This window comes from Columba livia, chromosome 6, assembly GCF_036013475.1.
Source record: "Columba livia isolate bColLiv1 breed racing homer chromosome 6, bColLiv1.pat.W.v2, whole genome shotgun sequence".
NCBI lineage: Eukaryota > Metazoa > Chordata > Aves > Columbiformes > Columbidae > Columba > Columba livia.
Window position 1 is genome coordinate 11,986,020 of NC_088607.1, and position 12,303 is coordinate 11,998,322.

Consider the following 12,303-nt stretch of genomic DNA (forward strand, 5'->3'; position numbering starts at 1 on the left):
TTGCTCGAAATAGGTATGGCAAAGTTTTGGATTGCTATTTATTTTTAGATAAATTTCTGAGAGCAATCAGTAACTGAATGGGTCCCAGAGTGTACCTGTACTCTAGGCAAGGTGCTTGATTTAAAAGCTATCAAATGTGCAGCACTTTTCCTAGTTTGGCTTGTGAAGTGTACATTGACCAGGTCACATTGACCATGTCTACAAAAGTTAATGAAGCAGAGAAGGCAATTGTGTCAAGTTAGAAACACTGAGTTTGAGGTTTTGGTGTTATCTAGGGCAAATCCAGCAGGTAGTTGCCTTCTTCCATGTGTGAAGCTTGTATTTATTTTTCACTCTACTTTTGTTATAATAACCTTCAAATCTGGTCAAGAGTCAGAACTGCATTTCATTGTAATCAGTTAGGTTTATTAATTTTGTTTCATTCTGATCCTGTGGGCTTAAGACTGTTACTTGATAATACTCAGGCTTGTAGAAGTACGTTGTCCTGCTTAGCTGTGAAGAATGATTCTTTTTTCACCCAGCCAAATGAAAAAGCCAAGAAAACCCAGTAATAGTATAGCTTGCATGCTTGGTATTGTTGTGATAGATCTCACTGACATATTAAAAATTTAAGATTTCTATGTATATTCCACAGTTCCTAGCACCTTGTTTCCAGTAGAATCTTTAAGAACTGTTTGTCCTACGTGTGTAGAAGGATATGTTTGTCTTCCTGCAGAGTGTAAGTTTTCAGGTACAGCACAAACAAGAGCATGGTATTTATCTCCTGCATATGCACATTGTGGTCAATATTGCATTTCCGAATGTCTCCTGGGCTTTTGCATGCTATATAGTAAATAATAAAGCTGAGGTAAGCTATATAAAGCATTACTCTCTCAGAGAGAAGGTGGCTCAGGATATTCTCCTTTAATTACAATCCATAGTTTTATCTGTAATTTATGTTTTGAAATGTGGGTAATAAACACGCCAGGTCTGTTTTGTTACCTGCTTCGGGACCTTTATGTGATCACACATAGTTGTTTGTAGAATATATGTTCAGACATCCTGTATCTAATGAAGTGAAACAATCTTTTCTAGGGTAAAGTTTGTCTTCTGATGAAGTCATATCTAACACCCATCAGATGAACCCCTGTGCAAAACTGCCCATTTTTTCTCACTGCCTGCAGGAATTATTGAGTGTGATTAGCTCAGAGTTAAATATCTATAGTGTATAACTGGGAAACATGAATATTACTTAATGTGGCTCTTCAGGTGGTATAGAGGGATGTTTAGAGAAATATCACAGGGCTACCATGGAACAAGACAGCATGATACAAGAAAATCTGTCATTAAAAAAATTCTGGCTAGTAAGATCTCAGCAGAAGCCAAATGGGAGTGGTCTTTCTGGATGTCTGCTATGTACAGCTAGTATTGATTTCTGTGGATATGTATTTGTATTTTGCCTGTCCTTTGCAACTGATTGTTCGTGTTATTTAATATTATAGACGTGACCATGACCTTGTGCTGTCACAAGTAAATTAAGCCTATTATATATCAAAGCAATGGAATGTATATTTTCTAAGGTAGGAGGAACAATCTAGCAGATAGGAAGACTGGGGTATGGTTCTTGCCTCTACTTCAGATGTCCTGTTTGACTTCAGGAACTCCTTTAGATTCTCTGGGTCTTAGTTTTCATCTTCATTTCTCATCTTATTTCTAATTTACAGGAGTTAGGAGAGGAAGCTGTATGAGTAGCAGCTAAAGTCACTTGGCTTGTTCAGCCTGGAGGAGAGTGAGGGGCGACCTCATCATCACCTACAGCTTCCTCGCTAAGAGGGGAGGAGGGGCAGATGCTGATTTCTGCTCTCTGGTGACCAGTGAGAGGACCTGAGTGAATGGCAGGACCACGTGCCAGGGGAGGTTTAGGTTGCGCATTAGGAAAAGGTTCTACGCTCAGTGGGTCATGGAGCACTGGAAGAGGCTCCCGAGGGAGGTGCCACAGCCCCAAGCCTAACAGGAAGTGACTGTACAATACCCTCAGACATATGATGTGAATTTTGTGGTTGTCCTGTGCAGGGACAGGAGTTGAACTTGATGGTCCTTGTGTGGGTCCCTTCCTACTCAGGACATTCTCTGATTTCAATGAGACATCCCAAATTAGCTGTCTTGGCCTGAGAAGATGCAGCTTAGGTGTTTTAGGGGGTCAGAATAACAATGTTAGGAGGAACTTCACAAAGCACTTGACTGTAGACTCACAGGCTTTAACTAGGACAAGTTCTTCGCTGGATGAATACCATTGTTGTGTGTCTCTGAAGAGACAAAGTGTTCAAATCTACGGAATATAATTCTTGTTTCTTTGGAGAGTTCACATCTCCATGGGGCTGTGTCAAGTCAAGAAGAGGAATGCTCTGACAGAACTCTACTCCATCTTCTGCAATAGCCCAGTTCCAGGTGTGCTTAAAGCTCAACTGAATAAACAAGAATAAAAAAAGAGATATGCCAAATTACAAGCTTAGTCCTCCTGCAGTTTTTTAGAGCTGTTTGTCACGGGCATGCATTTATCTTGAACTGAATTGTAACTAAGAGGCCCAGCATTTTGGCCCTAAATATCCTGATGATAGCAAGTGAAAGAAAAAATGCCCTAGGAAGTTACTTCTCACCCACTTGGTGTCAATTATCAGGAAGCAGAGATTTTCAATGGAAGTTGAATGTTTAGGAGAGAAAGACTTTGCCATTTATGTTCTTAAAAATGGAGAAGATGTGAAAGCAATGCTGTCTCAGAGTCTTTTCTGAAACTTTCCAGTCCCCAGCAGAGGAGAAAAAAAAAAAAATCCAGCCGTTTTCTAGCTAAAGAATTGTTACAGATTTTGTCAAGAAAAGCTAAGGATTAATCAGGGCACAAGTAGTCTTGTTACCGTTAACATTTTTATAATAGTTATTAGTTAATGCGCATGATGATTAAGAGCTGGAGCTGCCTCTGATTGCAGTCAGTGGGAACTAAATTAAGGTCTAAATCACTGTTTGAACCTCACTTTTGATTTCCTGAAAAATAATGAAGCTTTGAACAGAACAGCATCTAATTTGTCTATCACTGGAAATGAATGTTTCTCTTCTCTCACACATCTATTAACTTGGAGGTCAGGCATCTAAACAGAAACTGGTTGTTTAACCTTTAGTCTTAACCTGGGATTATGACTTGGGTGATGGGGCCCAGACCAGAAACCAGGTTGATGGTCAGAGATGCTGCTGAGGCTTCTGTGCAATGTGTTTGGTACATACTTGCAGTCAGTACTGCCATAATTCAGACTGTCCAAACTACTGGCCATTTGGTCTGTCCCAGGGAGATCTCGAGGCCAGCAGTGCCAGTGCAGGGGAACCTTAGCAATGGAAGCAAAGCCTGAGTCCCTAATCCCCCTAATCAAATTTTATTTGAAGTGCACAGTGTCTTTATGTTGTTGCTTTTTAATTCAGAGTGAACAGTCATTTTTCTGAGTCAATCAGACATTTATTAATGGAACACTGTTTTTATTAGATCAGAAGTGATAAAATGTCTCAGGATTAAATGGGTTATTAAAATTTCTTAATGAGGGAATATTGATCATTAAGAGTGTCAATTAAGCAAATGTGCATAAAATGTCCAATATAAAGGAACAGCTATAATTAGTGTGCTGGCAAATACTATTATCCCATCAATTAAAGTCTTCTGTATCCCGCACAGAACTGAAATGCATTCTTCTGACCAAACCAGGAAATGGATAAACTGTCAGGATCCAATGACAACAGAAGCAAGTCTCCAGGAGGAATGAAGTTAAATAAAAAGGGGTCAGAAATAAAGAATTCATAAGGGCAGTGGTATTGATTTAATAATATGGTAGAAGTTCTTTCAAAGTTTGGAGATTATTTTAGGAAAAGCTCAGAAATGTTTTCAAAATTATGAGCTCTCACCTATGTGTATGAGCTTAGGTCCAGCTAAACAAGATCTCCTGTGGAATTAATATCTCAGACGTTCATGGTATCTGGGTTTTTTTTATGCTTTTGTATCAATCTGTCTTCTACAGGTCTATGATGGGGTCCGGTAGAGAACCTGATCTCGTGCACCTGGAGGCAAAGACAGTGGATGGTCGTAAGTACCTCAGCTTCCAAATATTGAGGCATTCTGGACTGCTCTCATCTTCTTGTAGCCACACAATATCATGATGGAAATCTGACTTCTGTTTAGTGATTCATTCATTTAATATGAGGGGTTTGACTGTTCCAAGGCACATTGGTCAGAAGAGAGTCTTGCTAGCAAGGCAAAAGTTTGGGATTAACAGGCTGTGAAAGGAACCGAGAACATGATAAGGAAGAACAGGTGGTAAGTAGTAATTTGAGTTAGTGTATGCAGCACTTTTCTTTCTTCCTACGTGATTTTTGTTTATGGGAACATGACATTGGAGAGAAGTTTCTGGGTTACAAAGTCTAGCTGTTGCACACAGTACATAATATTTCCTTGTTCATAGCTTTGCAGTTTCAACAGACCAGTGATACTCTGCCTTAGGTATTTCCTTTGAAAATACCTCATTTTTCTCACATTAAAAACCTTTTAATGACCAGCCTAAGTGTATTCTTCACTGTTATTGCTGGTCCTGTCATTGTCCTTCACTTTCAACAGCTCCTCTCCCTCCCTGCTTTGACTCTTGAGGTGTTTTTTCCTTTTCAGGAGCCTCCTTTACCTGTAACTCCAAAATATTCTCCTAATTGGCTGTAAATTCTCTCAGGCACCCTGAGCACCCGCTGGCCTTTTCTCCTCCCACCCATGCTTCCTCAAGGTTCATCTTTGAGGTCCACTGCCTTTGCAGATCTTCCTCCATGGATTTCTTTTCCACAACACTGCATTGCCTCAGGCAGGCATCACACTGAAAGCTTAGCTGCCATAGATCTCATCATTGTAATTCCATACTGTTTCCTCTGTAAATAGCAACTTTGCTGTAACATAAGAAGCAGCTTTTTACCATTTGCAATATGTATGTATTAAAGATGCAGTCAATTAATTCCTTTAAATATGGATAAAATTCGCTCCTGAATTGTACCCCCAAATGCAGTGGTATTACTTGAAATATGTATTTTGTCATCAGAAGCTTAAAAACTTTCTGAAAAGGTAACTGTAAGGTAATCATTTTTTTAACTCACTGAAATTTAGCATGAAAGAGAATTTTTTGGAAGATGAATTTTGGAAAGAAACAGTTGCGATAGAAACCATAAAGTTTTAAAGGTCTTTCCATTTCAAGATATGCAAGATTAGTAAAAGTGAAGTATTATCTCTATTGCTTATCATTTGTGATCTCTGATTATTATTTTTCCTCTCAGTTTCAATTACCTGGACACGGGAGCAAGGCTGGAAACATGAGGTTTTCTATTTCTTGGGACATGCTAAATGAGAATTAAATATTCTAACAGGAATATTTCAGCACAAAATGTTACTGTTATAAGGCATTAAGAATTTGTGGTCATTGAGATAAAGCACTACAACTGATGTTTCAGGAGCTATATTCTGGTGATGCTTTTTGAGGCATGTTCAGCTTACAGTGGGTAGAGAAAGTGTCATGCTCCAAATGTCTTGAACAGTCCAGTTTGAGTTCTTAGGATGCAATAAGAACATTTTGTACAGCTACACCACATTTCTGCAAAAGACTTCTTCAGTGCTTGACAAATTAGTAAGTTTTATTACATCTCTTAAGATGGAAACCAAAACCACCAAGTGAATGAAACTGGCTTGAGGGTTCCAGGTATATTAGTAAAGAACTGTGGAATAACAAATTATTGCTCATCAGCCCGAGCTCTAGTAACTGATTCTGTGCACTTATTTTGGCTTAGTTGTGTGGCAACACAAGTTTCTCTGTTTAGGCAATGACAGAACTATTAGTGTAAATATAGTGATGGTGTCAAATCTTCAGCCCCTCTTGCAAACCAGTCATTCATATGAAACTTCTGCAGATGAAGCAGGAGGACCCCGCTCAACTCATTGGCAATATAAGAAAACGTGTTGGATTTTCAGTACGTGCATGCTCTGTTTTGCCCATCATTCCAGGGAGCGTTGGTCTTTGGCAGATGACTATAGTGGTGAGTTTGGAACATATCACAGCACTTGTTGTCAGAAGACATCTGGTAGCAGGTCACAGGAGTTTGAGACTGAGACAGACTCTAGTTACCATGACCAGCTTCGTATATTTAGTTCTCTTGGCTGTTAGAGCCTTCTTCTATATACTAAATCATTCCACTTTTCCTGGATGAAGTGACTATGACCCTCCAATGGATGAACAAACCTTTCTCTTTTGGAATGAAGCAGGTGTGTCACTGCCAGTGAGGTGATGAGCAGAAGTGTACTAAAGTGAAAAAGTTACCTTTTTACTAGCTGAGGGTAATTTGTAAATAATTAGTTGCAGTGTTTTGTGGTTTTGTTTGTTTATTTTGTGGGTGGTTGTTGTTGTATTTTTTTAAAGTTCTTGCATTTACTTATTTATACTTTGCAATTTCTCTTTTGAGGGTTAACCAAGTGTAAAAATTCAATAAAGGGATTAAATTTGAGAAGGTAGACTTGCCAAAACAAGGCAGAGAGAAAGAAGGAATGGAAGGAGGGTGGTGCGGAAACAGCCACACAATCTGTACAATAAAATAATAGATCCTGAAGTGAAAATATAAGGGCTGAGCAAAAACCTGCTGAACTCGGTACAAATAAGAAAAACTACCTCATCTTTTCTAACAGAAGCTGAATAGTATAACTGCAGCTTTAGGTGAGAAGAAGTAGAAATGTCAGCAGAGTTCGGTGTTAGCCCATCTCCCTGGAAGGGTCGTTTGAGAACATCTGTCAGCAGTGATCTTAGTATTGGGCTTTCCCTGCTAGAACACCCATAACTCTCTATCTCTGCTCCCTGATTATAGTCTGTCTGTGCCTTTTATTTATTGTGTTTATATACATAATGTAAAAGGTTTATGAGCACCAAAACAGGAGTCCCTCAGCAGACACAAATCAGTATAACTTCAGTTGCATGTTGATTTACACCTGCTGTGGATCTGGCTAGCAATGTTGTACCTGCGCTCACATTCTCCCTACTATTTCTTTTTCCTATCAGGATCCAGGCAAACCTGGACTCCTTCTGAACACACTGTGTCTCATCAAACAAGGTTGAAGCTAGTGATGAACAAACTGAGTACAGACTGTGCAGTTTAGTTGTATTGATGGAGACAGATTTGCAGGGCTAATCATTGCCATTTGTGCTTTTAATCCTGTTGTGTAAATTTTGGAGAGCACCAGGCTATTTTTCATCTCATCAAATGTGATGGTTTTGTTTATTTTTAAAGGCTTCAGGCCCATTCAGAGTCAAACTGGGACTGAGAGCACAGTAGTAATACCGATTTTTCTGGTTGGAAGAAGTTCATATGAACCTTATCTCACATTTCCATTTGTACGCTTGGGTGTCCTTGGTGTTCCACTTTGATTTTGGAACAGGATCAAAGACAAGCTGGCAAAGTCAGCAGGAATTGTGATATTTTTTTTTTGCCTGGTTTCAGGTCAACACCCCGGTAAGACATTAATCCCCTACAGTTCTTAACCACACAATAAGCTTCTCTTGGTACATTCACCATAGTCAGCAGGCAGAATCACTGTTGGAAATTAAATCCAGGTTTGCTCAAACACAGCTTGATGTGCTTTCAGAAGGCATATAAACTTAGGGACATGTGGGTTTTAGGTTCATAAAGAATACACAGGTCCTGAAGGATCCTTAATGAATGGGTTTATCTGATTTGAGCTAGGGATATTTACCCCAGTAAGGCCTGATTCAAGCTAATTGACATGAGAGGTAATTTTTATTCAGGTGATCCCTATTGAGGAATCCAGACTGTTGGTGAAAATTAGAAAGATGGATCTCTACAAGGCATTTGGAGACTAACTGGCTACACACTGGCTCTCCACAGAATGGCAAAGCTGACTCAGAGGATGTCTAAGTGACCATTTCTACAGATACAAATCAAGAAAACCAACTGTTACATTTGAGATATGCATTTGCTTCTGTAGACGTGATTTTTTTTTAGGTGTCGATGAATGAAGCTAAGGGGTTTTCTACACGTGCTTTTGTTTCCTTTGCTTTTCTTCTGCTGTCCTGATTTACACAGCAACTTTTCTTATTGAAAGGTAATTTAGGTGCTGCTGTGGTTGCAGGTAAGACCAAAGTCTCACATGGGGTCAGCAGGCACGTTCTGCTTGCTGATGAACAGAAGGACTGAGCATCTGGCCAATAGCATCTGAATCACTAATACTAGGACTTAAATTTCTGTTTCAACAAAACATTGCTAGGAAGAAAAAAATAATCACTGCTGTGCAGAAAATGAATAGGCAACCTACCCTGACAATCTTTTGCTAACATAGCTAGAGAATTAATTCTCATAGTGCCCAAAAGCTGTGCAGTGATTTTTTTTTTTTTTTTTTTTTTTTTTTCCTGGCTGTGATTAGTAGTTTTTCCTGATTGTGATTAGTATTTGTCCTGGAGAATGACATCTGTTAGTTTCTCTAATTATATCCTTCTGCCAGAAATGACAGTGGGTATACTTCCACATGTAAAGAAAGACTCCTGACTCTGACATGCAGTGAAGAAAGAGTTGCAGCAGGATAAAATCAGATTTGTGAGTAGTTAGTAAGTGGGACGGCTTCATTTCACTGATCTTCATTACTGCTTAATTGCTTTGCAGTTGCTGAGTCCTGGAGAGTTGTGAGTATATTCCCATATCATAAATGTTTCACAAATCAACATTCAGACCAGATGGAAATGGATAAGGAGCAGTTGTTTTGTGTGTTTCTCACAAAACAAACAGAAACATTAATTTTTGGTAGAAATTTTAATGAAATTGTGGTACCCATTGCAATGGGAAACTGTGGATGCTGAAGGTGTACCTGAACTGCCAAGGCATCTGGGCAAATTCTCTTTTATACACTTTTGTTATTAGTCACTGTTGGAGGGGGTTTACAGTCCTGGGTCTTTCTGTGAGATATGTTACTACCATGATCTTCCTGATCATTAGTTACAGGATGCCAGTCATCCTTAAAAAGCAGAAACTATCCCTAATGTATAAGCTGCTCAGTAATGAACTGGGATACTTCATAGTAAATCTGGGAAGGCGCATGAGTCAGATTGTGTGGATGCTCTTTGCATAAACTCCTGTTTTGTCCTAAGTGGATTTATTTGTAGAAAGGATGCATTTCTCAATGAATTAAAGACAAAAATTAAAATTGTGAGGAATTATACATTCTACAGTGAAGTACAGTGAATATTTTCTCTGACTCTCTTTGTGATCAAATAAGGTTTTTGAAAGATGTACATGCAAGCTTAGACTGGAAAGCAGTGGATATTGTGGTTTGATATGTCATACAAAATAACACTTGGCAACAGTGTTCTGAAGAAAGTCTTGCTCTGCTGTAGGAAAGGATTTTAAATTCTCCCCTGTACTTTTGCAGAGGCTCACCAACGACCTTCCATCTCCACCAGCTGAGCCAAGAAATGTCTCTGGGACAGGCTGAATGCATTTCCCTTGAGAACATACTAGCATGAAGTGCAAGCTAAACAGAATAGACTAAAATATTTCATGGCTTAGGGTCCTCCTGGCTCTCAACCTTTGTTATGTGTTAGCATTTGCAGTTCTCTTTCACTACTGAAACAGATTAATTTTGTCAGAGGTTTCCGTTACAAGATGTCTCCTCCATTCCTGTGACTTTTTTTGCTTCCTCTTCAGAAATAGCTGCCATTCCCCAAGAACAGTCCTACTCTAGGTGTCTAAACCTGTCAAAATCAAAGTGTCTGGGGGTGTAAGTGCTCAGAGTTGCTATGTTCTTCTCTGCAGGCATAGTGTGACTTTATTGTTGTATATTAAAAACAGCAGCTGTTGTTGGAGGTGAGGGTTCTGGAACTGAAAAGCATAATGTCCTAATTACCTATGGCAGGGAAAACATCTGTGCGGGAAAACTAATGAAATTAATTCCAGAGCTTAGCAACTGAATACATTAATTGACATTAATTAATGCTAAATTACAAAGCTCTGACAGCAGAATCACATAAAATGTCCATGAGAATCAAATGCTGAAACAAAATCCTTGAGTTAATGTGAATGCAGCAAAACTTGCCTTAGGAAAAAAGAGGGATCCAGGCACTGCTTTCCTGTTTTCCTTCTTTCTGTCTCCCATAGCAGAGGGAGCTTTTCTTGGAGTGCACATCTCAGAGTTTGGCTGTTTGGAAGATTAGCTTAAGCAATTTCAATGCTCTGCCCTTTAGTAGTTATTACTGGCATTTTAGAATTGAAGCCGTGGAGAATTGCACTGTAAAAGTTCACAGGAATTGCCTTAGTAAATCTTCATCAATGGTACAATCACGCCTGTACAGACTCCTGTGATCACAGCAGAAATAGACACAGTCCCCATTCCTCCATTAAAACAGCACTGAAAAAACTTCAATCACCTCTAATGGATGTCAACTCAGCCTGCTCTTTAAAATCTCTTGTGGTGGAGAGATTCTTTAATATTCTTTGCTTGCTGGTCCCAGCAGCACCCATCCTGTAACCTCCCTGTGCTCCCAGGATAGATAACCCATTTCCATGGGCAGTAAGATGGCACTGTGGTCTCTTCCTTGTGTCTCCAAGGAAGATGGTGTGCCTGTGGAATTAAAAGGAAACAATGTGGGTGGGGGGAGAAAAAAGGAAACAAGGTGGAAAACAGATGTCTGATGCTTTGAAGTTCTGTGCTGTGTTATTTGATCCCATGAGTGAAAAGCTGCCCAGGCTTGCCAACAGCCCAGGGGGGTCTTGGAGCCACCCATTTCCACTGATGCTGCTTTGTTTAAGCACAGGATTATCAGACATTTCACTCAGAACCCCAGAATGGGATGAGGTGAATGTGGGGGTGGGTACGGGGAGCTGTCCTTCATGATACAATGGATTGAGTTAACAGAAGTGGGAGTTAGTTGTGTTGCAGGTGAAAAAATGCATGCACATTCTGTGTCTTATGACTAGGAGGGGATGTGCTGCACCACACAGTACTATGGGGTGGTGGAAGAGGCTCTGGACCCGTTGTCCTCCTTCATCTTCGGAGCAGAGGGACAGAGGGCTGAACAGCTCTAAAAGAACTTTCCTGAGCTCAGTTGAATGAGCAGGCTGGGAGTTGTGTCGTTCCCTGCCCTCTCGTGGCCAATGTGGAAAAATTCCCTCTGAAGGGAAATACATTTCAGTCATGTTGTCCAGGCTGTTTTAATTAATGTTTTGCAGTGAGCTGCAAAAGCATAAAATGTTATAAACTGTAGTGACTAATAATGCTTAGCATTTTATATATTCCAAGAACTCTGCAAAGGCTGTGGTAAAATCAGGCCTCATCAAACTTTCCTGAATGTTTGTCACCCTGCATGTCTGTTTCAAGAAGAAGTCAACAGCCATTAGAAGCAAAGAAATGTCAAATAATAGATTTTAATTAAAACCAAGATTAAATATGAGATGGTAAAAATCCATCCATTTCTATTTCAGTGTAAAATGCTGCTTCTCTGGTCAGAAAGTTATAATTATATCAAATAGGGGCTTCATTTCTCTGACAAGGAAAAAGATTAAAGTAGTTCTAAGATTAAATGCCATGTAGTGTTTCTGTCATAGAAGTGCTAATGCTAAAACGCTGAAATCCGTCTTCCTGTGAATCAGCTTTGTCATTAAACAAAGAACAACTTCTTAATTTATCTGAAAAAGCCCAAATTGAATATTGAGAATCTGGTACTGTATTCTAGGATCAATTACCACCATGAAATAACACAAATTGTTTTTCTTCAGGTCATGGATTATGAGATGAGTGCTCTACAGTGCTTTAGAATAGGAGATGAGGACATCCCATAAGCGACAACGGATGACAGGGCTTCAGGGCTGCATTTAGGCTGTTTACTTTGAAACATACTGGTGATGTAAACTTATAAGGCCTCTAGTTTCAAGAGAGTGTGGAATGATTGCACAGGTCTGCCAGAGTGCACACACCTGCATTGCCAACAGGGATGTAGGTAAAACCCCTGGACAGGAGGTGGTCTGAATTACACCACAGAGTAAAAGTGTTGTAGGAAAGCTGTAGGTGCGCCATGGAAGGGTTTGTCAGTGGTGACATTATGGGGCAGGTATCTTCTGAAGGTGTCCTCATACTTGTGTATGGTCTGGACCTTGGCTGTGTTCTAAATCAGGGGTGTCAAACTCATTTTCACCAGGGGCCACATCAGCCTCGCAGTTGCCTTCAGAGGGCCAAATGTAGCTTTAGGACTGTCTAAACATAACTATTCTTACATT

The 12,303-nt window shown here is 39.7% G+C and overlaps 1 protein-coding gene across 4 annotated transcripts in view; it reads left to right on the top strand.

Annotated features, from left to right (window-relative positions):
* SORCS1 (sortilin related VPS10 domain containing receptor 1) overlaps positions 1-12,303 on the top strand; it is a 285,482-nt gene that overhangs the window by 195,756 nt on the left and 77,423 nt on the right. For all 4 annotated transcript variants that reach the window (XM_065067076.1, XM_065067077.1, XM_065067078.1 and 1 more), the window contains exon 6: positions 4,035-4,099. In XM_065067076.1, the coding sequence (XP_064923148.1) occupies positions 4,035-4,099 (65 nt within the window). The remainder of the gene's footprint in view (positions 1-4,034; positions 4,100-12,303) is intronic.